The sequence below is a fragment of the Schistocerca gregaria genome, chromosome 2, assembly GCF_023897955.1.
Source record: "Schistocerca gregaria isolate iqSchGreg1 chromosome 2, iqSchGreg1.2, whole genome shotgun sequence".
Taxonomy (NCBI): Eukaryota; Metazoa; Arthropoda; class Insecta; order Orthoptera; family Acrididae; genus Schistocerca; species Schistocerca gregaria.
This window is the reverse complement of record NC_064921.1, coordinates 381,317,455-381,344,908: the sequence shown is the minus strand read 5'-3', so window position 1 is coordinate 381,344,908 and position 27,454 is coordinate 381,317,455. Positions and strand designations below refer to the sequence as shown.

Genomic DNA, 27,454 nt, shown 5'->3' with positions numbered 1-27,454 from the left:
CCATCTCCGTTGACGCTAGTCGTGGCAGTGAAACGGTCTTCAAGGGAATTTGTTCCGTATCTACACGTAATGTGCAATGTGCCTACAAGAAATGGTATATCGCTAGCAACCATATAATATGGTCTAAGAACAATGGTCGTAAAATATCAAAAGCAGCATGCAACACAGACGAGCGTCACGCATTGTCAGTGAAAACTGGTAGAAATTGCAGCTGTCAGTGAACGGTGTTCCATCTTAAGCACTTTGCGAACAAACATTGTGAAGGAAGCAGCACGCAATGGACATACGAAATCTAGCATTTCACAAAAGACCATGCTCACAGTGGCAGGTAACCTGCATGTCTTCTATGGGCCAAACAATACGGAAACTGGACAGTAGCCACCTGAAGCCAGCCGAGCCGTGTCGAGTGCACCGACAGCCCAGTGATGACTTTAACTTGCAGTGTGTTATGGGTGTAGCTCGGGCCAGATGCGATTTTGTGAGATTCACATTACCGTGTTTCCTTTAACATTCTCAGTGATGAAGTGTTGCCTTTTGTCTACATCTTTATGAGAAGTACGTTGTGGACTCACCATCTTCCAAGACAACAACAACTGGCTACACACGTGCGACAGTGGTGTGAGAAACATACAGGCGCCCTATCACACCTCGAATATTCTGCTAGACCACCCGATGTTAATGGCACAGAAAACGCCTGGGGCTATTTGGACAAGGTGGTGAAATGTAGCAATCAACATTCCGGCCATATGGTAGCTGTACAGGTTCCAATAGTCAGTGAGTGCTTCAGCTGGGTACCACAAGTCTAAAGATAACCGTGGGATCTCTTCCTCACAGAACAAAAGCCAGTATCAGAACAGAGGTGATGGGACAGAGTATTAGTGCGATATCTCTTAGGGTTAACTAATAATCTGGCAGGTGTTGCGCTAATTTCTAGTCGTTTCTTATACAGGCTGGTCAGAAACAGTCTGAAAAGCTTGTAAGGATGTTTCAGGGTTGATGGTGCTGAGAAATAACTAATAAGCGAAAAATTTGATACGTTTTACCGCTTCCAAGTTAATTAGCGTCCAAATTCAAGCGGCCCGGCAACGACAGTGTCACCAATCGTGTTCTTCTTTTGCTTTCGAAAAATCGAACAGGAGGGCGATATAAAAATTGGACATGGAACGTCAGTAAGGATCGGGCCTGAGCCAAAGTCTGACCAGCCCCGTTCGCTGTCAGCTACACTATGAGAACAACTGAGGCTAATTGTATCTGGCGGGCCACCTGAATTTGCGAGCACAGCGATTTGTTGACTAACTTCCAAGCTAAATAGCGGCTCAACGTATCGATATTTCTTTAACAGTTATTTCTCACCAGAACATTTCCTGCAAAAGAAAATAGTGACTTCAGACTGTTTCTGACCACCCTATGTTTATTATTACTATTATTATTAACATTTCTATTATTGCTATATTTTATTATATCATTAATTGGTAGTTTATTTCGTCATTAATAATTTCTATGTGCATCTTCATGTTTTCGCGACGTAAAGATTGCTTCAAAAAATTTCGGGCGTGCAGCCCCGTAAATTCAGTTTCTTCTTCTAATATTTCAGCTGAATACCGTCCAGCCATGTTCAGAGTGAGCCGAGGTGACTAACCCTCCAGCACTTCGTCCGTCGTTTTAACTCGAGGACCGAACCACTGAGTATGCTGCCAAAGATATACAAGGCGCCAGAGACGCTGACAGGCGGCAAAGAGGTGTAACATATGTATGGAAATTAAATCTATGGCTGTGCCGTCGATCCACACGGTGATATCGATGTGTCACGTAGAGCTGAACCGTCGCGACGTCTTTGTGATTTAATTACAGAAATTGCCGGTTTCCATGATTTGTCTAAGCTGAAGCCGCTATCTCAATTAATTGTATTCGTCGCCAACCGAATTTCAATTGCTTCTTTCATTACTGAGTCTCAGAAATATGAAGTCGAGGATAAAATTTCGACATTGTCGTATACTATAGACTTCCCAGTGTCAATACAGTGCTCGGCCGCACTCACAGGGGATCTTGTAAACCCCAGGATTTCGAAACACCAAATCATTTTCTACGGAACCCAGGAGAACTGCAATCTTTGGTGGACGGCGAAAAATCACTTTCACTTTATGTTTCCTGAGGATCCGTCCTATTTTTGAGGAAAGGCTTCCCACTTATGGCAGAAAAGCCACTGACGTGTCTTCTTCAGCTTTTCTTGTGCCCCCCTATTGATTTCATTTGTAGTGTCTTGCATATCTGCTGTGGAGAGTACCCGTTGGCTTCAAAAACTCTTCTCAGGTGTAGAAGCTCCTCCTCCAGACTGCTCCCGCCAGCAATGACGTGTGCTCTGTGTACTAGGGTTCTGTGTACACTCATTGTCTGTTATGGATGATAGCAGCAATTTGCACGTAAATATAAATCCGTATGGGTCAGTTTTCGATACACTGCATGTCCCAAAGTACCATCATCTTTGCGCCGTATCGACGCATTCAAAAATGGAAGGCATCCATCTTTTTCGATTTCCACCGTTAACTGAATTTGTCTGTGGATATAAATCACATGATTTAAAATTCTTTTAGCTTGTCTTCACTATGGGGCCACACTACAAACGTGTTATCAACATACCTCCAAAACACTGTGGGTTTCAAACTAGCAGGTTCCAGTGCTTTCTTTTCGAAGTCATCCATAAAAAAGTTAGCCACCAAGTGCAACATAGGACTACCTATGGCGACACCGTCAGTCTGTTCATGAAATTCCTTATTGAATAAAAATATGTCGAGGTCAAAACATGTTCAAATAAAGATGAAATCTTTTTATCGAAAGTCCTTCCAGTGAGAGTCAATGATTCCCAAAGAGAAACTTTAATGAACAATTACGCTACATCGAAACTGACTAACATAACAGAATTTTTTTTTTAAAAAAAAGGGTCTGAGCACTGTCGGACTTAACATCTGAGGTCATCAGTCCCTAGAACCTAGGCCTACTTAAACCTAACTAACCTAAGGACATCACACACATACATGCCCGAGGCAGGATTCGAACCTACGACCGTAGCGGTCGCACGGTTTCAGACTGAAGCGCCTAGAACCGCTCGGCCACTCCGGTCGGCTCAGAATTTTTCAGGTTGAGTGATTTCAGTTTGTCAATCTGAAGATGGATGGACGGTATTCAGCCGAAATATTAGAAGAAGAAGCTGAATTTATGCGGCTGCACGCCCGGAATTTTATGGAACGATTGATAATTTTATTTATGCACTTGCATTTAGTTCATCCATTATTTAGGAACTGCACAATACTGTGCATTGAGGCTGGTTATTACCAACATGTTATTAAGATTGTATTGTATCCAGAAGTGGTACGCTACGATGTAGGAATTTACATGTTAGATGAACCCGAGTTATAGAACGTGAAACACAAACTGTAATGAACTGCACAAGGTCCAAAATCAGTCTCACAGCAAATCGCCGTAACACAAACACTCCTCTTCCTCTCTTTAAATGTATAGGTGATCAATATAATATGAGCACACTATCCCATCAAAGCTTTAATATTTCTATGAACTAGCTCTCCATATATAGACCGTCTTTTTAACGTGAGACCACTAAATATCCCGGAAACGACATATCGTACTGTAATGTCTCTTGCAGCGGTCTCTCCAAGACATTTCAGAAATTTTATGAATTATATAACTCAGTACATATCTCGAAATATCTCTTCTTATCTTACCGATTATCAATGCAAAGTAGTTTCAAGCCCAATTATTCCTTGGAGCGTCCATTTACTCCATGGAATATCTTCTCTGCTATCTATGTTTTCTCTTATGAAAAGATTGAAGGAATTCTTGCCGATTAGGCGTGAAAGAAGGAGGATGTATATGTATGTATTGTTGAGCTAGTCGCCATCTTGATGACATTCTGTATGAGAAGGAATTTAATACATGAACTAAACTAAAGTAAGTATGTTCGCGTATTATTTAACTGATTATTATTGACAGAATCTGCTTACTACGCTGTGTTGCACGGGATCAGTGGGGAACGTCTGATTTATACTGGACGAACCTGCCGTTTTGTATGCTCAAGAAATCCAGTTACTTCAAATAAATAGGCTTACACGGTCTTACCAGCAGATCTCCGGTCTTCCCCATGTGATCACCGAAAGTTAATAATTATTACAAATGTTTCCAGGAGATCGACTGACAATTTTCGCCGCACCGAGACTTCGAAATTGCTTAACTGCCTTATTGAATTTAAGTTAAGCTCAATTTAATCAGGATATAACAGTATTGAACTGTGAGAATGTGATAAGCCTGCTTTGTGAATGCCTGCTTTGTGAATGATAATTCCCTTAATATACGAATGTTTTTACTATCCTGATCAACGAAGCTAAATCAGACCGGTGTGAGAGAGGTTTTTAAATTTTAGATTCCACAAAAAATATTAAAGTACAGAAGCAAAGTTCTAGGTGAAAAGTTGATATTAGTAAGTGTTACATCCGTCTATACTACAGCTAGCCACCCCCTAACCACCCCTCCTACGCGGGGGTGGTCAACTTTGTATTTTCACATGGGAACCCCCTCGTTTTTATTGCATATTCGGATTTTACGCCAAAAAACGCTCAAGGTGTACTCAAATCACTGTTTTCCATTCGTGATACATGGCGTTGTAATCGACAAACATCAACTGCGCACTTTTTTGCAGTTAAGAATCGACATATTTGATTCTGCGTCTCATTTATGATATAAATGTATACTTTTGTGTTCCAATGGTTGATTTTCTGAGCGAAATTTACTCAAATGTTGCAAATATGATTATACAGTACAATATGGTTACCCATTTCAATGTCTGGCTAGAAACTACATTTCGCTTTATCTAGGAACAACGACGTGGATGTAATAGTTTTCTTCCCTATGGGATGCTTGATATTGGTGAGTCCCCATGCCTCTCATCACTGGGATGCTTGATTTCTATGAATATCTATGGCAAGTGCGCATGTCACAATTACTTCATAGACATTTTACCTCATTACAATGATTGTGGTTTGTATTCCGCTGGTAGCTGGGTAGCGACCATCGAGAGTAACGGCCGTCGGATGGAAAAACACGCTGAAATCCAGCATTCAGATGGTTCGTGAACTCACCACAATCAACCCCGTAAGGAAGAGAACACTGCGTTACCACACAGGTAGATTACTGGCCAGAAATGTCAATGTTTATCCATGTTAATACTACTATTATTTATAGTATACAATCACATTTGCAAAATTCATGTAACTTTTGAACATCAGTATCAGCTGTTAGAACACGAATGTTTACATTAACATTATAAATGAAAAGTAAAACTAAAATGCATCGGTTCTTGAAAGTCTCTTCAGATTTGCTGCTGTATCCTAAAATCAACTCGATTCGATATTTCGGCGATCCATCTGTTCGGCACCTTCAGGAGAATGCTGCTTCTGCTGATGAGTCCCGCTGAGAACTGACGCCAGAATTTTTTTTCTTTATTGTAATTTTAACACCTTTACAGAAAGGTAGGCCGGCAGCAGCCCATCTATGTCGCTCTACGGCCACAGATAAAACATACATAAAACAGAAAGACATTTAAACAAACATACATGGAAGATAAAAACAGGAGACATACAAATTAAAATAAATGAAGGGGTTCACTGATGCGCTGTTTGTATAAGAACGTTCAGCACTGTACACGACGGAGACACAGAGTTTCACACGTGAACGGAAGAGCGCTAAGGAGAGACACTGAGTAACTGAGGGGAAGACAAATTGGCGACGATCTCCGTCGCACAAAAAACATACCGTGCACACGAAAAAGCTGTGGGTGAGGTGAAGGGAGGAGGGAGGGGGGGGAGATTCCAGTGGGGGAAAAGAAGGGAGGGGGAGGGGAGAGGGGAGCGGGTGTGAAAGCCCAGGGAGAGGGGAAGAGCGGGAGGGAGGAGGGGGAAGGAAGTGATGAGGGAGAGAAGGGAAAGAGGGTGCCCTGGGAAAAAACACAGGAGGAGGAGGAGGAAGGGGAGGATCAAAGCTGGTTGAAGGGGTAGATAGAGGGGACAAGGGCAACATGCGGGAGGGGGAGTTGACGGAAGCCACCTTGGGCAAGCGTATGGGGTGTGGCATGATGGAGAGTGGGTGGGATGCAGGTGTACAGGGGCGGCAGCGGACAGGGGTGGGAAAGGATGGGAGAGATGGGGGAGGGGGGGGGGGTAAGAGGGGCCAAGTTTACAGGAGGTGTAAAGGATCTGTATCTGTTCAAGGAAGAGGAGGAGGTGTGGGAAAGGAATTAAGTCATAGAGGATCCACATGGGGGAAGGGAGACGGATGCGATAGGCGAGGTGGAGCACATGGCGTTCCAGGATTTGAAGGGACTTGTAGAAGGTAGGAGGGGCGGAGATCCAGGCAGGATAAGCATAACAGAGGATGGGGTGGATGAGGGATTTACAGGTGTGGAGGATCGTGGAATGGTCCAGACCCCATATGCGGCCAGAAAGGAGCTTGAGGAGGCGGAGTTGGGAGCGCACGCCGGGCTGTAAATCGCCATCCTATATAGGCCTCTTTCCCGCACAAGGGGCGTGAGTCGCCCATCAATATTGCTGCCCTCCAAGTCTGAGCAGATGACGCCGCCCCTTAGTAGAACCCCGGCGACAACGATATATCGCACTCAGCGACGATTTTCGAACACTCGGCCTGGCCGCACCGAAGAACGTTCTGCTTTGATGCGGAATAGTACAGGATTCCACGACTCGATAAGAGGAAACCCGATTGTCTCTATTAATGAAATTATCCGCCAACCTAATTTCAATTGCCCCTTCATAGACACTGTTGCAAATCCGGAAGTGTTGGCAACTATCAAAGATTTGTCAAATTTCATACCGTGACCCTCATTTAAGCAGTGTTCTGCAACTGCCGATTTTTCCAGCTGTTGTAGCCACGGACCTGTCATGAACTGTGTGAATCGAGCGGCCGATATAAGCCATCCCACATTGACAAGTTATTTTGTATACACCGGGTTTCCTAAGCCTCAAATCATTTTTCACAGAACCGAGTAGTGATCTAATCTTGGTAGGTGGACGGAACACACTCTTAATTTTGAGATTCGTGCCCCCAGCATAAGGAATAAAGGCGACCGATCTATATTCCTCTTCATACGCCTCCGGTGATGATCCAGACTTCACAGCTGACGAATCTGCTTCTCAGAGTATCCATTTTCCTTAAAAACAGCCACCAAATGCGCAAATTCTTGGGTTAAGCTGTCTGCAGCAGAAATGGCATATGCTCTGGGTACCAAAGTCCTGAGGACCCCACTGAGTTGTATGGTGGATGACAACTCTTAGAATGCAGATACCGATCTGTGTGCGTCCGCTTTCGGTGAATACTATGTCCCAAAGTACCATCTGGTTTTTTTTGTAAACCATAACGTCCAAAAATAGAAGCATCCCTTCACTTTCAACCTCCATGGTAAATTTAATGCGGGTATGAAGACTGTTGAAGTGATCTAAAAACCTACTAAGAGCAACACGTCCATGTGGCCAGACGCAAAAGGTATCATCTACATATCTCCAGAAGCACGTTGGCTGCAAAGCCAAAGTCCCCAGTGTCATATCCTCGAAGTTATCCATAAATAAATTGGCGACTATGGGTGACTATCCATAGCTACTCCGTCATTATGTTCAAAAATGTTGCCCTTAAATAAGAAATACGCGGATGTCAGCACATGACTTCAAAGCTTCACCAACTCTTAATCCAGTTTTTCACTAATCAAACTAAACGAGTCATCCAGAGGGACTCGTGTAAACAGAGATACCACATCAGAACTATCTAATAGATCTGAAGGACCCAGCCTCAAAGATCTCAATCGTCGAATTGTTAGTAATTTGGGTGCACCCACTTATAACCTGGCGAAGTATTTATCATCTGTTCTCAGTGCATATATTGGCAAGTGTGAAGACCATATCTCCAATTCGGTGGCTCTGAGCACTACGGGACTTAACATCTGTGGTCATCAGTCCCCTAGAACTTAGAACTACTTAAACCTAACTAACTTAAGGACATCACACACACCCATGCCCGAGGCAGGATTCGAACCTGCGACAGTAGCAGGCTGAAGCGCCTAGAACCGCATGGCTCCAATTCGGTGGATTTTATTCGGATTCTACTGAAAATGGCGAAGAACTGGATCGCCGAAATGTCGAATCGAGTTGATTTTAGGACCCGGCAGTAAACCCGAACTAAGAGACTTTCAAGACTTATTACGCTGGGAAAGCTTACGAAGTTGCCTCGGTTCTTAATTGCAAAAAAGGGCACACTTGATATTTGTCGATTACAGCGCCATCTACCACGAATGGAAAACATTGATTTGAGTGCATCGTGCTTGTTTTTTGGCGTAGAATCCGAATATGCAATAAGAAAGGGGAGTTCTTGTTTGAAACTACAAAGCTGATCCCGTTCACGCAGGAGGGGTGGTTAGGAGGTGGCCAGTTGAAGTACAGACAGATGTCCCCTTTACTTACATGAACTTTTCACGTTAATATTCTTTTGCACGATGCGTCATTTTCGGGGTATTGAGTTGTCTCAAGTTAAGTTCGGTCATTTTCACTCAATCGTCCGTACGTATTTTTGAGACGATGTGCTTATGTGTGTGTGTGTGTGTGTGAGTGTGTGTGTGTGTGTCTACCGGTGCGCCCCCTTTCTTACGTTTCCGTAGTTGAAGTTGTAGGGCAGGTCGTGCATGACGACGCGTAGCTTGGAGCCGAAGAGCGAGTCGAGGGCGTTGATGGAGCCGCTGGGCAGCTGCAGCAGCGACACGATGCAGGCAGAGTAGGCCGTCACGTGGAAGACGGCCAGCACCAGCAGGAACATGAGCAGGATGCGCGACGACACGTTCTGCGGCGGGTCCTGCATTCCTACGGGCATACACTGTACTTCAGCGGGTGCACCGACACTCCGTTTCCGAATTCTGAGTCCCTCCACGTATTAAAACTAACATACGTATAATCTAGAACGCTGTTTATTACCTTTAAAAAAGGAAAACTAATTTTTTATTCATACTCATTGTGTTATCCACAAAAAACAGTCAAGTCTTGTAGAAAAATGACGAATGGAGAATAACGTTAAGTCTTAGAAGTCATGGTGTGCAAGGAAAAGTCAGAGGGCAGCCAGCGGGCCAGCCAAGTGCCAGCATGTCGGGCAGCCACGTGCAGCGATAACGCTATAAGCTACACTAATGCTCATAAATTAAGAATAATTGCATAATGCGGTGCCACACAACGTGGCACTACACAAAACTGGCGCTGATAGCATAGGCACATAGGGAACAGAAACGACACAGATCTGTAAGTCCACAGTATTGGTGATAAGTTGAGACCGTCCCGATACACATGTTCTACAAAAGCCACTGTTTCTTGCGCATGTACCCCGATATCAGTATGGGATATGATCACCATGCACACGCACGCAGGCCGCACAACGGGTTGGCATACTATGGATCAGGTGGTCGAGCAGCTGCTGGGACATAGCCTCCCAGTCTAGCACCAGTGCTAGTCGGAGCTCTGGAAGTGTCCCAGGGGTTTGAAGACGTGTAGCGATGCGTCGACCGAGAGCATCCCAGACATGCTCGATGGGGTTTAGATCTGGAGAGCAAGCAGGCCACACCATTCGCCTGATATCTTCCGTTTTAAGGTACTCCTCCACGATGGCAACTTGGTGGAGCCGTGCGTCATCATCCATCAGGAGGAAGGTGGGGCCCACTGCATCCCTGAAAAGGCGGACATACTGGTGCAAAATGACTTCCCGATACACCTGACCTGTTACAGTTCCTCTGTCAAAGACGTGCAGGGGTGTACTTGCATCAATCATAATCCCACTCCACACCATCAAACCACGGCCTCCATACAGGTCCCTTTCAAGGACATTAAGGGGTTGGTATCTGGTTCCTGGATCACGCCTCGTGAAAACTCGGCGAGAATCACTGTTCAGACTATACCTGAACTCGTCTGTGAACATAACCTGGGACCAATGTTCCAATGACCAAGTACTGTGTTCTTGACACCAGGCTTTACGGGTTCTCCTGTGACCAGGGGTCAGTGGAATCAGCTTGTAGGTCTCCAGGAGAATAAACCATGTTTGTTCAGTCGTCTGTAGACTGTGTCCCTGGAGACAACTGTTCCAGTGGCTGCGGTAAGGTCCCGAGCAGGGCTACCTGCAGTACTCCGTGATCGTCTGCGGGCATTGATGGTGAGACATCGGTCTTCTTGTGGTGTTGAACACTGTGGACGTCCGTACTGTAGCGCTGGACACGTTTCGTGTTTGCTGGAATCGTTGCCATAATCCTGAAATCACACTTTGTGGCACACTCGGGGCCCATGCTACGATCTGCTGTGTTTAACAAGCCTCCAGTCACCCTAGTATTCTACCCCTTATACGTCATCAATATGTGTTCTTTGGGCCATTTTCAACACACAGTCACCATTAGCACGTTTGAAAACGTCTGCACACTTACTCGTTGCACCGTACTCTGACATGCACCAACACACCTCTGCGTATGTGGACTGCTGCCAGCGCCACCGTGCGACGACCGCATGTCAAATGCACCGCATGGTCATACCCCGAGGTGATTTAAACCCGCAAACCGCCCATCAGAGCATTGTTTCACCATGTATAAGCATTATTCTTAATTTATAAGTATGAATGAATGATCGCAGAGTTATCCAAGGACGTTACGGACTACCATTAATAGCCGGCCGCGGTGGTCTCGCGGTTCTAGGCGCGCAGTCCGGAACCGTGCGACTGCTACGGTCGCAGGTTCTAATCCTGCCTCGGGCATGGACGAGTGTGATGTCCTTAGGTTAGTTAGGTTTAAGTAGTTCTAAGTTCTAGGGTACTAATGACCACAGCAGTTGAGTCCCATAATGCTCAGAACCATTTGAACCAACTACCATTAATAGGCGTAGCTCCACGTGTACTCGGTACACATGTCGACAATAGTGGTGATGCCAGCATTTCCTGAGGTGAACGAGACGTATTAAGAGAGAGGGTCTTTGGCAGGGACACCGATACATCACGAAAAGCCAATGGCAGGCTTAGGACGCAGAGTGTGACCATATAGGGAGAGGTGCCTGTTTCACTCCATCCAGACTCTGGAAAACTACTGAGGAGCAGTGGATAATTCGGCCTTCACAAGTGGACTAAAGGGAGTCAGAGAGACACAGAGAACCGGCAGAGTAGCCAGTCAAGTCTAGGCAGAAGCAGCTGCATTTGTATCAGTTAATGAAATCATAAGCGAAAAGCAGGGGCTCAGTTAATACTGACAGTCTCATTTCAAAGCAGACGTAATTGTGCTGCCAGGCACCGTCTCTGTCCTTAGACTTGGCCTCTTCGTTGGAACAACTCCTTCTAGGGAAATGGAGCAGGAGCTAAAATTCTTTTCTGAATAGATTTAGGAGTTGCAAAACGCTTCTAATTGAGGTTATTTCAAGTCCTTTTCCAATCCTTCACTTTTGTAATAAGGGATTTAACATTACAGCCAGGTCAAGATTCCCTCTCACATACGCCAACCAGTTAATTCCCTTCTCACGATTCTCGTCGCCCAGTCTCAGGCAATACTTACGCTTGGGACACGACAACATGCATGGATGCCCAATACAGGAGGCCTCTTTTCCATCTTACTCGAAGGTAAGTGGAAACAAATTCCTGATCACTCTTATAGACGTTGACGTGGAGACAGGCGAAAGAGACTCTTCCATGTTATCGGTAACGACAGAGTGACACGGTGAACGGCTAATCAGAAACTACGTCCAGAATACAGTCAAGCTTGTCGTAGAGCGTGAGAAATCAGTCCAGAGAGTAATCCAAATCGAAAAACGTAACCATACAACGTCGAACCCAGAAGAATCATATTGAACGCAGGGGAGGTATTCATAGACTGTGCAAGAGAGAGAGAGAGAGAGAGAGAGAGAGAGAGAGAGAGAGACTGGGAAGTGGCTGGCCACGGTATCCATCTATGGTATTGCGTCAATGGCCACGCCCATCCACGCGCCGGCTGCATCCGCTCGCTGATTACTCAGCGCATTTCTGAGCCCACATCTGTATCAACACTAGGGTTGGGCTGCAAATCCTCAATTCCTGTCAGTAGCAAAAGTCTCTGTCTCTTTCCCTGTGCACTCTCGTTGTCTTGATAGATCTACACAATACTTTAGCGGGGAAAATGGACGTAGAGTATACGCAAAGAAACTTGGGTCGTAGCTGCACAGATTATGTGGTAGGGGAGGGAAAAACGATAGTGGTAGGGGGTTCATTGCAAGCGGCCACCGCGTGGTAGTGGAGGTGCACTGCAACAGCTGAAGATTACTCACAGGCAGAACTCGTATCCAACAGCTGGCGAGTTTGCAAACTGTCTTAATAATATGTTATGCCAGTGCGACCAATAATTCGACAAGTCAACCATTTATTATTAAGAACACAATGGGTTACAGGATTACTGTGAAACTACAACAGAAGGAGCGATTTATTTTCGCCTAACTTGTAAGTATTATTTTCTTTCCCTTGTTGTTATGTTAAAATTAACTTCTTTTTCCAAAACACTACGGTGTTCACCTCACTGACATAGTAATATAATTACAATTGCGACAGAATCTTGAAGCAGACTACTACTAAACAAGTAATTGATGATAAGCCAAACCCATAGCTTATAAAAAGTTCATGCTCGGTGTAAAAATAAATGAGTAATTTTTTCAGTTATCTACACTAATACTCATTTCATCAGCTATCGGTGGCCCTCAAAATAATTACATTATTTCATTGAAATAATCTGTAATTACCCACATAAACCGGGAGATAAGAGAGTTTCATATCTTAACTAAATGGAAAAATACTCTCCACTTTGCATATTATCATTCCTCAGAAACTCATTTCAATATCTCAAATCCGTTTTGAAATGTGAGGGATATCATGGATGTTTCACTTTCAACTCTGTCATTTATGCATGCAGGCAATGAAAGCAGAAGTGAGTGCACTAGATACAGTTAATTTTCTCCAAATTGGAGATAGAAACAGATATCACCTCAAGTTTAAAGAAAAATTCTATATGTCGGCTATATTTCATATGTAGCAGTATATGACCTAACATGCGCTAAATGCAAATTCATAGCAGCTCCTACTTTTCGTTGAAAACTAATCGAATTTCGCGCAGTAGTTCACTTAATGTCGAAATATCACAGTAACTATTACCATTAACTAAATGATAAGCAGTTCATCATGAAGTTGATGAACGACGCCAAAAGATGTGAAAGAATCATTATTTTATCGAATAGTTTCTTTAAAGTCGTTTAAGAAAGACTGCAAATGAGCCAGCCTCAATTTCTGCAATGTAGCGAGTCGGCCACCAACCAGACTTAAGCGAACAAAGAATGTTTCCTTGATAACAGACGAAGTGCATAGCTTAGTAGATGACAGTTGAGCCGCTGCCCCTTTGGGAGTGTTGGATATTCCCGATGTTGAGAACGAAAATGCATTTCTGTGAGCTACGGCACGAAATTCGAAAAGTTTTCAACGAAAAGTAGGTGTCGCTATGAATTTGCATTTAGTGCACGTTAGGTCATACCTTGTTCCATACGAACTACAGCCGACATGTAGAATTTATCTGTAAACTTGAGATGAGATCTGTTTCTATTTGCAATCTCGAGGAAATTGGTTGTATGTAATGCACTCACTTCTGCTTGCATTCCTTGCATGCACAAATGACAGAGTGAAAATGAAACATCCATGATATCCCTCACATTGCATGACCTGCTGGAGACACTGAAATGAGTTTTTGAGAAATGATAAAAAATTATTGGTCGCACTGACATAAGGTATTAATATTTTCCCTTCGCTGGTGCCTTCTTTGTAATGGGAACGAAATAGTTTCACCATTTAATAAGTAATGGAAGTGCAGTAAAAGTCTGGAAACGTCACATTCAGCCAGAATATCAAAAATATTGATACGATTATCATCACGTGACAGCCGACTCTGATGTGAATGCTGTGGAATAAGGTAAAGAATTAAGAACAGGGATAAATGAAAGTGTGTCTCATTGTTTTAATCCGCAAATATAACTTTATGGTTGTATCTATCATCTTTAAGATATTAATTATCTCATCTTTCTGCAGACTCACGTCAGGATAAGTTCAAAAGCTAAGCAGAACACGTTTTGGTCCTGATGGGCTAATCGTGACCGACCAACCGTCGTGTCATCCTCCGCTAATGAGGTCACTGGATTCGGTACGGAGGAGCATGAGGTCGGCACGTCGGTCTCCCGGCCGTTGTAGGCTTTCTTTGCCTTGAAGTCATTAATTCTCATTCAAACAGCACCATAAATGGCTTGATGAGGCTGACGACAGTGTGCCAGTCCTCCCACCAATAAAACATTCCTGGCAGTACCAGGAATCGAACCCAGTTCCTGACATACTGACCACTGGGGTATGGAGATGAACAGGATACGTCCAAGCTTCATACTTTCTTTTTTACCAGCGGATACTCATCAAAGTCAGCTCCAACATGTGATTTGCCATAATGTTGTACAGAAATTGGCTTCAGTTCCAGGTTTTAAATATGATGAATTACCGTAATACATCCTTCCTGACGTCTCATAGGGGCTCGTCTTCTTGACTGCTGGGAACGTCATAGCCAGTTTCCGGCATCCAACAGAAGGGATTTCGTTCTTCGTCCACCCTAGAGATGATGGGATGGTTTTTCTCTAATCTGATTAAGCTGTCGGAGGCTTCTAGACTGGCTTAAGGACTAGTGACTTTCCCATGAGAAAAGGTGTTTCCAGCATCTGTTCCATAGAAACTTGGAAAAAGTCGTGGGAAGAAGCAGCCCTTTCCAGTGTAGTGCCCTTACGGGAGCGGGAAATGGCCATCGAAATTGATTTCATTCTGCTATAAATGCTAATTCCCTGAAAGGCTATTAAAACAGTTAAATGGAATGTTTTAAAGTTAGAGGAACGGAGTAGTTGGCTGCTAGCCCGTGCAGCTGTTGAAGGCAGGTCTTGTGCCCTCTAGGACAGAGGCGGCGTTTTAACGTGTTTAACATTGTAGAAATGGGAGTTAGTGATCCTCCATGATAAACAAAGTTGCTTTTCCAGTACAAAAAACCTACAAGTACTCTCAAGTATGTTCTTGGATGAGGGCTCTGTACTCAGCTCAGTCACTTTCCGCTGTTCTAGTAAACAGGGTGGTTTAGTGGGCGCTCTTGTGCTCGGTAGGAAGAGGATTGAGCCATTAGCTAGCGGAAGGCCATGTTTAATAAAGGTGACAGATTTGATGAGGTTGCATTCAAGTCACTAAATTACGATAGTTGGAACTTTAATAGTGGCAACTATTTATTTACAACTCGTACAAAATAGATACAGGTTTCAAAGTTTTACTGACCTTGAAAGTAGTCACCAGCATTGTGTACAACCTGTTGCCAGCGATGTGGAAGTCGTAGGATACTCTTAGCAGTGCCAGTTGTGTTGACAGTTCGACCGGCGCGGTCTATTGCGCGAAGAATTTGTAACAGTTCTGAAGCGAATGCCGTGAAGTGTTTCCTTCAGTTTAGAAATCGAGCTGAACTCAGGAGGGCTTAAGTCAGGGGAGGGCAGTAGGTGGTATAGCAATTAGTAGCTCTATTACTTAAACGAATCAGTAACAGCTTGCATTGTACGTTCTTGAGCATTGTCCAGCAAAATGATGGTCAGGTCCTGCAGAAAATCTGATCAGTTCTGTCTCTATACTGTTCGTTTTTGGAACACAATACTACGACCAAAGAAGACCGAAGTGACGAATTTTTTGACACGTCACAGACTCGATGTTGTTTTCATCTCAGAGACACATCTCCAGGAGCCGACGCACGCAACATGCACGTTTACCGTACGGATAGAACAGGACAAAGCTGGGAGGGGTTTCCATCCTCGGCCGCTGACTTATAAGGCATCACCAAGAACAGTTAACTCACCCTCAGAACATCGAAGCCACGGGAGTAGCCATCGCGGCGGCGATCGGAACCTTAATGTGCTGCAAATGGTATCCAAGTAGCTGAGCATAGCTATATCCAGTCAATGATCAGTTCATTTGGGCCAGAGGACCGATTCCATTCCATGCAAACACAGCCCACATCAATATGGAGCCACTACCAGCCTGCAAAACGCCGTGTTGTTAAGTTTGGTCCATGACTTCGTGAAGACTTCGCCACACTCGAACCCTACCATCTGCTCTTAGCAACTGAAACTTGGTCTCATTTGACCAAGTCATGGTATCCCAGTTGTATAGGGGCCAATCAATATGGTCACGAGCCCAGGAGAGGCACTCAGACGATGACGTACTGTTAGCAAAGGCACTCTCATCAGTCGTCTGCTGTTATAGCCCAGTAACGCCATATTTTTCCGCATTCTCCTAACGGATACGTTCGTCGTACGTGCCACAGTGATTTCTACGGTTACCTCACGCAGTGTTGCTTTTCTGTTATCACTGTCAATTCTACACAAACGCCACTGTTCTCGGTCGTTAAGCGAACTCCGCCGGCCACTGCATTGCCCTAGGCGAGAGGTAACGCCTGAAATTTGGTATTCTCAGCACATCTTTGACACTGTGGATACTGAATTCCCTAACGATTTACGAAATGCAATGTCCCTTGCGTCTAGTTCTAACTACCATTCCGCATTCTAAGTCTGTTAACTGCCGTCGTACGGCCAAAATTACGTCGGAAAACTTATCACACGAATCAGATGAGTACAAATGACAGTTCGCCAATTCACTGCCCTTTTATACCATGTGCACGCGATACCACCTCCACCTGTTCAAAAATGGCTCTGAGCACTATGGGACTTAACTTCTGAGGTCATCACTCCCCTAGAACTTAGAACTACTTAAACCTAACTAACCTAGGGGCATCACACACATCCATGCCCGAGGCAGGATTCGAACCTGCGACGGTAGCGGTAACGCGGTTCCAGACCGTAGCGCCTAGAACCGCTCGGCCACCCCGGCCGGCCCGTCACCTGTACATGTTGATATCGCACGGCGTTTGCCTCCTCGGCGCATGCCGAACACCAGCAGTGGTAGACCAGTGCATATCAGACACGCACCTTCCTCGCAGACGATGCTGAAGGCGACGAGCGGCACGTCAGTCCACGGCGGCGCGACGGCAGGGTCCGTGTTCTCGTCGAGCAACCCCTGCGCCCTGGCCAGCAGCCGCTGCGAGGCGACCACCAAGAGAGCGAGCAGCAGCGCCGCCAGCGAGTAGCTGAGCCAGACGCCGCGCGAGAAGGGCCGCGTGTACACGTTGCTCACCGCCGCCAGCGACGGCTCTCGGAACATGAACGCCGGCCTGCAGCGGCGACACGCCGGCTAGAGCTTTGCACACAGTATTGGCGACGAGAGTACGACAAGTGCCATATTCAGATTTCCCAGAAATTGCGCTTAGTCGAAGACCGAACACGTTGAAATCCGGTTTCGCAGTACAGAGCGGATCTGGTTGTGGAAAGGGGCCAAGGTCAATTGCTGTTAAAACACACAACTTTATTGCTCGAGCCAATGCACTGTTTTCTCTTTAATACAACAAAGATCATTTCACGGCTGAGGACCCAAGTAACTTCTCCAGAATAAGTTTAAATGATTCCTTGTAAAACACCAGGATTTAGAGTAACGGCTGGAGGCCTTACTTAAGTAAAATTGCAATATCTTCTCGGATAAACGCCGAAATAATATTTCAGATCAGCTAAGGAAATTCTTTAGAAGCCAAGCATTTACAGTGTTCGGCTAAAGGCCATATTACGGAAAATTCAAGTAAATTCTTTGGCTGAAAGCCCAATAAAAAATTTCTTTAAATAATAAAATAGAGGCTTTGAAGATACGCTTTTACACAGTACAACAAAACATCTTAAGAAAACTGGAAGTGTCTTGTCGGCTGAAGGCCCAAACAATTATTCAAGAATAATTAAAGACCACCTTAAAAGATAAACATTTACAGAACACGGCTGAAGGCCGTTCCAAGACCTCAAGTTAATTAAAGTGAAACCTTACAAGCAAGGATTTACATATTAAAGCCACAGATTCTGAAACAAACACGGCTGAAGGCCTAAATACAGAGCAAAAAGAATTTTAAATAAAACATGGCTGAAGACCTAATCTTAAAATAGTTGTCTTGAAGTCAGCTGAAGGCCATATACTAAACATAAAATATACAATATTAATACTCGGCTGAAGGCCTGGCACGGTACCTGCGACCAAATAAAATGACAATCACAAACAACAAACAGTGGTGCTCAGAACTGTTCCAAGGGTCGGCCTTCGGAAGAAACTCAAACTACACTTTAGGTGAGACAGGCAGCCAAGCGTAACACTAAATAATTAGGTGGCAACACGACCTATGGACGGCTGAAGAACCAACTAATAACCAAATCATTGCCCTCTGTCACAACTGACCAACTACCTATTCTTGTCAGCAGACAGCATTCATCTGCTCAGTGGAAATCACAGAAGCTACACACAGTTCCACGTAAACACACTTGCACAAGAACTCGAACAATCTTAAAAACAATCACTGTCGACCAGCAAGGACGAATCAATTCGGCAGACAGTGTGTTTCCACAAGCGGTCGGCGACCAAATAAACGTCATCCGATGAGACGACCGACCGAACGACCAACCAAGGTCGTCCCCACTCAAATTATGTGTGTCGGCAACGGTCGGGCGAGTCTTGGATGCCCGAAGCTGACTGCAGCTCCAACCCGACTCAACTCGATGTCCGTTCGGAATTCGGAGACACGGCGACCCGGGAACACTGGTTCGGACCCAGCCATCCAGAGGTACCTCTTGCCCATTGGCCACGATAACTCTGCACAAGGAAGGAACCGACCCAAGTCTCAGAAGAACTGACGTGGACCAGAAACGGTCAAAGAATAGACGTCACCCGATGAGACGACCAAACATACCAACCAACCAACGGTCGTCCCGCTCCAATCTCCTTCCATCGGACAGTTCACGTGTGTCGCCAGCTGTCTGTGAGCACTGGCTGTGTGCACCTCACTGGCGCTCCGTCCCCAACTTACTCCACCGCTGGTCCGTCCACAACTGAACTACCGACACACGACGACCCGGAACACTATCGGACGTTCCAGAGATGACAGTGCACATATCGATAAGCGCTGCTGCCACTCACGGACAGGTAAGGTAGGAAGTTAGTGACGCCAGTAAATGGAATTAGAAAACGAGTGGCAGTACCGTAAGAGAAGATGACAAACAATAAACGGTATGAACACGAGCCGCACACGGCTCACACCTGTCTCAGCTTAGCTGTGGATACTCGACCGTTTCTGAGAAAACAACGGTAAAAGTTTTCGAGGTAGTGCCTTTTAAAAAACAAAAAAGGTTCAAATGAAGCGGAGTGGCCCGGTAGTAGACGTCTGGCGTTGTTGTTGTTGTCTTAAGTCCTGAGATTGGTTTGATGCAGCTCTCCATGCTACTCTATCCTGTGCAAGCTTCTTCATCTCCCAGAACTTACTACAACCTACATCCTTCTGAATCTGCTTAGTGTATTCATCTATTGGTCTCCCTCTACGATTTTTACCCTCCACGCTGCCCTCCAGTGCTAAATTTGTGATCCCTTGATGCCTCACAACATGTCCTACCAACCGGTCCCTTCTTCTTGTCAAGTTGTACCACAAACTCCTCTTCTCCCCAATTCTATTTAGTACCTCCTCATTAGTTATGTGATCTACCTATCTAATCTTCAACATTCTTCTGCAGCACCACATTTCGAAAGCTTCTATTCTCCTCTTGTCCAAACTATTTATCGTCCATGTTTCAGTTCCATAGATGGCTACACTCCATACAAATACTTTCAGAAACGACTTCCTGACACTTAAATCTATACTCGATGTTAACATATTCCTCTTCTTCAGAAACGGTTTCCTTGCCACTGTCAGCCTACATTTTTTATCCTCTCTGCTTCGACCATCATCACTTATTTTGCTTCCCAAATAACAAAACTCCTTTACTATTTTAAGTGTGTCATTTCCTAATCTAATTCCCTCATCATCACCCGACTTAATTCGACTACATTCCATTACCCTCGTTTTGCTTTTGTTGATGTACATCTTATATCCTCCTTTCAAGACACTGTCCATTCCGTTCAACTGCTCTTCCAAGTCCTTTGCAGTCTCTGACAGAATTACAATGTCTTCGGCGAACCTCAACATTTTTATTTCTTCTCCATGGACTTTAATACCTACTCCGAATTTTTCTTTTGTTTCCTTTACTGCTTGCTCAATATACAGATTGAAAAACTTCGGGGACAGGCTACAACCCTGTCTCACTCCCTTCCCAACCGCTGCTTCCCTTTCATGCCCCTCGACTCTTATAACTGCCATCTGGTTTTTGTACAAATTGTAAATAGCCTTTCGCTCCCTGTATTTTACCCCTGCCACCTTTAGAATTTGAAAGAGACTATTCCAGTCAACATTGTCAAAAGCTTTCTCTAAGTCTACAAATGCTATAAATGTAGGTTTGTCTTTCCTTAATTTATTTTCTAAGACAAGTTGTAGGGTCAGTATTGCCTCACATGTTCCAACATTTCTGCGGAATCCAAACTGATCTTTCCCGAGGTCAGCTTCTACCAGTTTTTCCATTCGTCAGTAAAGAATTCGCGCCAGTATTTTGCATCCATGATTTATTAAACTGATAGTTCGGTAATTTTCACATCTGTGAACACCTGCTTTCTTTGGGATTGGAATTATTATATTCTTCTTGAAGTCTGAGGGTATTTAGCCTGTCTCATACATCTTGCAGTTGGAATGTCCCTGCAATGATCAGTTGATTTGATGTACTATGTCTGATTTTTTTATGCTGCATCCTCCAACGGTATTCTTTTTTATTTCGAGAAGACGTGCTTAGATTTCTCCATGGCTACAGGCGACTTTCTTGGCCCTCACTCCACAGATCTGAGAAGAAAAAAAATATGTTCTTCTGATCCATACGTTTGTTACCTCTCCCCCCTTTCCTTTCCTTCTTTCTTAGCTGAGGTAGAATTGCTGGAAAAGGCGTAATTAGGTGCCGACCCCTGCAGTGGCGCATATATTTTGGTTTTCAGTGTCAAAGTGGCGGTGGTAAATAGACCCCTTCTTTACAGGTTCCTTTATATCCAGGAAAATGAATGGTAAAATTGGATAGCTTTAAAGAAAGAAAATAAAAGTGGCGCAATAGCTAGCGTCACGGATACACGCTTTTGTGCCTCGTGTTCGAAACCCAATAGCTACTGTTATTTTTGTTTTTCATTTATCCATCCACCACTGTAGAAAGTTAATATACGAATGCTTTCCAATGTATACTGAATCAATGTTGTTCTTATTCGACAAGTAATTTAAAAAATGTAAAAATTATTTGAAATTGTTTTCGATGAAATTCCTGATGTGTATCCGGATTCGGAATCTATTGCAAGCGCCGCTTTTAGAAAGATTGATGCGTTATGCATGATTTGGCTGTGAAACTATTACCAACACGTGAAATCTTGAGCACCGTTAACAACGTTTCTTTCCCGAGTGAGGTTCATACTAAGAAATGTTGCTGCAGCAAACATGCCTTCATTAGATGCTCGTGGTGTTCGGAATTTCTATGTTTAGTATGTTTCTAGAATCGGTGTCATCCAAGGGAGTGCACCAAATCTTCCTCAAGAATAAACGTAAGAATAAAATGTAAGAATCAAAAACTGATATAAGAATGTAGTACAAGAATATGAGAATTTAAAATGATTGTAACTTCTAAAATACCATACACACACATATTATTCAAGAAACGTATGACACTTACTGTGGAACCCAGCTATAGTATTATAGTTAATGTAACGCCTTTGTGACTTGATAAGAAACATTCGTGTCGTAACTTCCAAGGACATGGATAGATAAATGAAAAAAATAAATAAAAACAATAATCGGGTTTCGGATACGGGACGTAAAATGTGAGGGGCCGCAACTCTTACAACTATGCCACCCATCGGCCCGAGCTTTCCATCCCCTAAAAGACATCTACATATATTAAGTCGGAGATTTTGACCGTCGTTTCTCAGAAACGGTCGAATATTCACGGATAAGCCAAGGCAGGTGTTAACTCCTCTTCCACTGAGCGAAGTTTCTGGGAAATGGGGTTTTGGCACTTGCCGTGTCCTCCTCGTGAGTAGAGTGACAGTGTGAGTCAGTCACGTGACATTGATCAGTTGCCAACGTTCCGCTTCTGGCCGTCAGGCTTTAAGGATAAGGGTAGCAGGCGTTATCGGACAGTAAGAGATGTGCATTGCAATAAACTGACGTAGACTACATCCTGACTGACTGTTTGCCCGAGCAAGAACCTAACAGTTACTTGTCTTATGTTGTGAGAAAAATTAAACGGACGCAAGTATAATACATTCATTGGAACTTTGGTCAAAAACTCAAACGAACTCTGATGTATCAATACGTTTTGTACTGCTATAATGTTTGGCTGACTTTGATAACGGTTTTAGAAACGATATTTTTGACGAGTTTAGACGTGCGAATAATGTCCTTTACTTTGGTATCCCTCCTTTGTAAGTGCACTTTAACGTGTAAGTTAGATCATCAGTAGTGTCCATGTACGTTTTGCAATACGGTATGCGTATCGTATTACGTCGAGATGGGAATCAAAAGCATTGGAAGTCAGCAAGACGAGGCTTGTCGGAACAAGCAGAACGCTCAGACCACGAGTTCGGTGTTGCCAAAGCCTACATGTCTGCCTTGTGACGCTTGACAAGCATCATGGAACAATACGTAGATGTGGAAAATAATTTGAGTCTCCGTTGTGCATTCTACTATCTATTGTACAGTAATTCAAGTATCCATCTACAAAAGTGCTGCTTTACGTAATTTTTGTATAATTAGTTTTGATACAGCGCAAAATATTCACAACATTCTTATACTTTTTACCACGTTCCAGAACACTACAATGTTTTATTTTAATGGCCTGTAAAGTACTTTTAAATATGGAAGTACCACAAGTTGCATCGTTTACGTAATTCTTCGAAAAATGTTTTTAAACATGTTCGCATGTTTATTATGACAGGAAGCTCATTTTTTGCCAATTTTGTAAAACAGCTCTAGAATGGTTCTGTGAAGTGTAAAATAGCAAACAACTGGTAGATATTCGAAGAGTGAAAACAAAAGAAAATTTTAAATTAAGTGTACGTGTAGAGAGTTTGAAACAGCCTCGACAGAGGTTTAGCTGGGACGGACTTACTGAAATCGTCCAGGCGGCGTCGTGTAGTCGATGACGTCGATGCGGTCCCGGCGCAGAGCGAATCCCAGGGCCAGTTCTATCTCGCCCCTCTGCAGTTGACCCACCTGACCGTTGAACACCCCAGGGGACACTCGCATGCCCCACTGGTTCGCAAATACGATGTTGTGCCTGTTTGAAACAACACTCGCAGCTTTTGAAGACTCCATTTCGATGAACAGCTTATCGCCATCACCTGAACTTGTTAATTAATCACGTAAACAGAATAGTCGCAAATAAAAATGCACATTTTTTTTATGAAAGTGATACAGAGCAGAAAGGAACAATTAAAGACATGTCGTCGACGGAGTAGGAACCACAAAATATGCATTAAAATGATCAGCCCATAAAGCCTGTATCTGGATTGCTGAAATTGAGGTCTGTCGTTTATAGCTTCCTATTGGTTTAGTTTATATTGTGGACGTGTCGCAATGGTGTTAACAAGCACAGTTCGTACAGCTAAATGATCTATACTGATGTCTTCATGTGGGTTTGCAGCAATGAGTAGTTCTAATGAGAAACCGCTCGACAGTTTCAGAAATAGATGCCCGTTGTGTATCAGAGTTGATATCAGTGGTTCACGGAAGCGCACATGCTAATCTTCATGATCTGGGTACAGCAGCACATCTTCACTAATGTGACAACAAATGAAAGTAGTGTAGAACATAATCGCTCAAGACAACATCCGACATCTCTATTACTGTCTCTACTAAAAACTCCGGCGTTGCACTGCAGGTAGAGATAGCGATACAGTACACTGAAATTAGTGTCCAAAGCAATGTATTGTAGTTGAACGATATTTTAATTACGATTATATACAGGGCAGAAATCTGAGAATATACAGTGCAGAAATTATGTGATGTGTAAACATATTTTTATTCGTGTAAGATCGTTGCTTCGGGGTATGCTTTCTCACATCCCATTTGTGTATTACAGCGATAGCAAAATGACATTAGCGCTGTTTCAAAACAGTAAAGCACCTCTGAAGACAACAAAACTGGAAAATTCCACTCGCTAGAACATTTCACCTGATTTCTATCACTTGAGAACCACACACGGTACAAACGGTTCGTCTAATGGTAACGACTGGACGCTATCTAACAGAAGTAGTCTACACCGAATCTAGAGAACTCTTAGTTATCCACAACGTCAATTTTTATCGTTATCTCTTGTGTGACACATTTCGTTATTTTGGGGCAATCATGTATCAAGCGCTAAGCAAAAAACGGAAGGAAGAAGGCTTGTCTTTACTTGTCCCGTGGATAACGAGATCGTTGGGAACAGGAGAACCTAACGTATACCTGAAGATTTGCTAAAAAGACTGTTTACAGCATCATTCTATACTCACGTGTAGTTGAGGCGTGCAGCTGCTACCTTGGATATGGCGTAGTACAGCTTGCTCCAGGTATCCAGATGGCGGTAACTGGGGTCGTCGTAATGTGAGAAATTGTCGTTCAGTTTCTGTCAAATGTGAAGTGTAACATATATTACTCACTTACCAGGATCGTTCAGCGATATATTTGACACACATATATCTACATAAAGAAACACACACACACTTACACACAAACACTCGCACGCACACGCACACACACACACACACACATACACCGGCACATCCCTGTTGTGGAGGAAGTTTCGTCACCTACGACTATCATTTGGCCGGCAAGACGAAGACAGAGTAACGTTATGTTTTTGATCAGCAGACCATCTCTCTAATGTACTTGCCTAAACTCCACACATATTTTCACTATCTCATAGATTGAGAGTATGTGACAATTCTGACAGAGATCCATCTTTGGAGAGGAAGTTAACTCTCACTTCCTTCTCGTCAACAACACAAACCCTCTCAGTTAGGTTCCAGAACACCCCTGGAGTGTCTCCCATTAACAGTGCGATACATATTCACGTAATAGTTGGTAACTTAGCACTGAGAACTGTTTTACAGAGGAGAAACTCGCAATACAACCACGTATATGCGTATTTGCAAGAGCTCAGTACAGGGGATAACGTATGGTAGAAACTTTTATGGACGTTAAGCATTAAAGCTGTCTCACCAGAATATGGTAATGTGCTTACTGTTATGTGGCAATCTTAAACCAGGATTTAGGTTAGGCATTAACAATCATAACAATGCAATAACCTTAGCATGTAGATAATGTCAGCCCTAACGTTAAACTATTAGCCACACCATTTGTGTCAACACATCAGTCAAGTCTTAATCCACTGTGGCAATCCTGTTTCTGTCATTTTTCACAAAGATTTTCAGACTGTCTGCAGGGCTATTATCTTTTTCAGTTTCAATGCTAACTAAATGCTATGCATTTAAAATTGTGAATGATAAACAGAATGATGGAATGTTTTATAAACAAAGCTTTCCATGATAAAGCCCTTATCTTCTTAAATATTATCAAACTATGATGTTTAGTAATATGTTAATGATACATCTAACAATAGCATAAAATATTCGTCGGTTAAACTCACGTCAATGATTCACGAAAAATAAAAGTTATTACAATATACAACTGTTCTATTCACGCAGGTGTCGCACCTTAGTCCATTTATATATTCATTTTCAATTGCCTTACTCAAGTGAACATGTCTAATTTGGTAGCAATTATTAAATAATTAATTGTAAGGAGCCATAGTAATCTACTAAACCGTAGAATTGGCCATTATACTACCTAAAATCTAAGCTGACATTCTTATACAATGCTTGCCAAACAATAGAAGTAGTTGCACAAAAGACTGTGTGGACGATGTGGCCTATTCTGCACCTTATTTTAGATATATGTTACGATGCTGTCCTGAGTATATTTCTGTTCTGACGATGCCAATACAGCCTTATCACTTTAGGACATGGTGTAGAAAACATCTGAGGATGGGCATTACTGACTGAAACCGGTCATCCTCAAAATAATTGATATTGTGATCAAAGACTGGAATAAAAAACGTTTGATAGAGAAGAAAGTTTTATCAAGTAACTTACCAGCAGAGGTACAACTAAATTAACATTCAAAGACTCATATATGCCAATTAGAAACGTTGATGTTGGATGGATGTAACAAGATGAGAGGATCAGGATTTCTGTGTAGAGGAGGCATAAGTATGGCTGGGGACCCGGGTGTTCTGGTGGTGGAACGTTGTGTCTCGCTGACTCACCACGATGCCAGCCTTGATAGCGAGTCCCTGCAGGTTGTTGCGCGATGGCGGCGCTGGCATGGGCTGTCCCTGTTGCCAAGCAGCGGGCTCTGAAAGCACGAGGCGCTCGCCCAACCCATAAGCGTAGCGCACCAGCCAGCTGACGGAAGCGGCACGTTTTCCAGACAGCAGCGTCACGCTGGAGTCCAGCGCCAGCTGCGGGAACTGCTGGGGCTCCAGATCTCCCAGCAGCAGCCAGTGTCGCATCACTCCCAGCAGCTGCCTGTCCGCCGCCTGCACACAGCCCTAACAGCTACAGGCCACTGGCACAGCTCTAGGCAGTGTCTGCAGAAAGTAGACTACAGGCCAGGCCGTCACAAGCTTTGGGAGGAAATTCTTTTGTCCAAGAGGTAAGAAAAAAGTCTACTGGAACACAAAGGGCCCTCAGTACAGAACAACCACCTTCAGCCACAAATCGTGATTTTATTAAAATGCACGATGCATTTCGAGTCTTTGGGGCTAATCTTCAGTTACTTTGACAGTCTACATCAACTTCACATTTCGTTTTATTCTGGGACTGGTAAGATCATATTGTTATAAAATGCCACATTATGAAATATAAGTTTATAAAACTATGATAAATCCAAAAGGAACTTAGCATGGTTCTCGAGAATGTTTATGTACAAATACACATTACTATTAAGCAGCACATTTGCATAAACATTTTGGCGCAACACATAATTCAAACGAGTCAAAGAATTACGACCGTTAAGATGCTGCATTTTAATACACAGATATTATTTACAAGGTGACACATTATTATTTACATAGACGTCATTCACAGTACGAGTACAAATATCTGTGAATGTGATAAATGTGCCCATATTTTATGGTATGCCTATATTGTATGAAATCGTTATGTTATTAAATACTTGTATTAATAGGAAAACATAAACTCATAAAATTATTTTAAAAAATTGTGACTGCTGAACTGTGTTCTT

The 27,454-nt window shown here is 43.5% G+C and overlaps 1 protein-coding gene across 1 annotated transcript in view; it reads right to left on the bottom strand.

Moving 5' to 3' along the window:
- The window catches only part of LOC126336302 (uncharacterized), a 48,003-nt gene extending 20,784 nt beyond the window's left edge, over positions 1 to 27,219 (bottom strand). Inside the window, exons 1-5 of the mRNA XM_049999843.1 lie at positions 26,475 to 27,219; positions 24,661 to 24,773; positions 23,277 to 23,444; positions 17,121 to 17,362; positions 8,713 to 8,921 (exon numbers count right to left, since the gene is read on the bottom strand). Coding sequence (XP_049855800.1) covers positions 8,713 to 8,921; positions 17,121 to 17,362; positions 23,277 to 23,444; positions 24,661 to 24,773; positions 26,475 to 26,720 — 978 coding nt within the window. The 5' untranslated portion in view covers positions 26,721 to 27,219. The remainder of the gene's footprint in view (positions 1 to 8,712; positions 8,922 to 17,120; positions 17,363 to 23,276; positions 23,445 to 24,660; positions 24,774 to 26,474) is intronic.
- Positions 27,220 to 27,454: the final 235 nt, after the last annotated feature.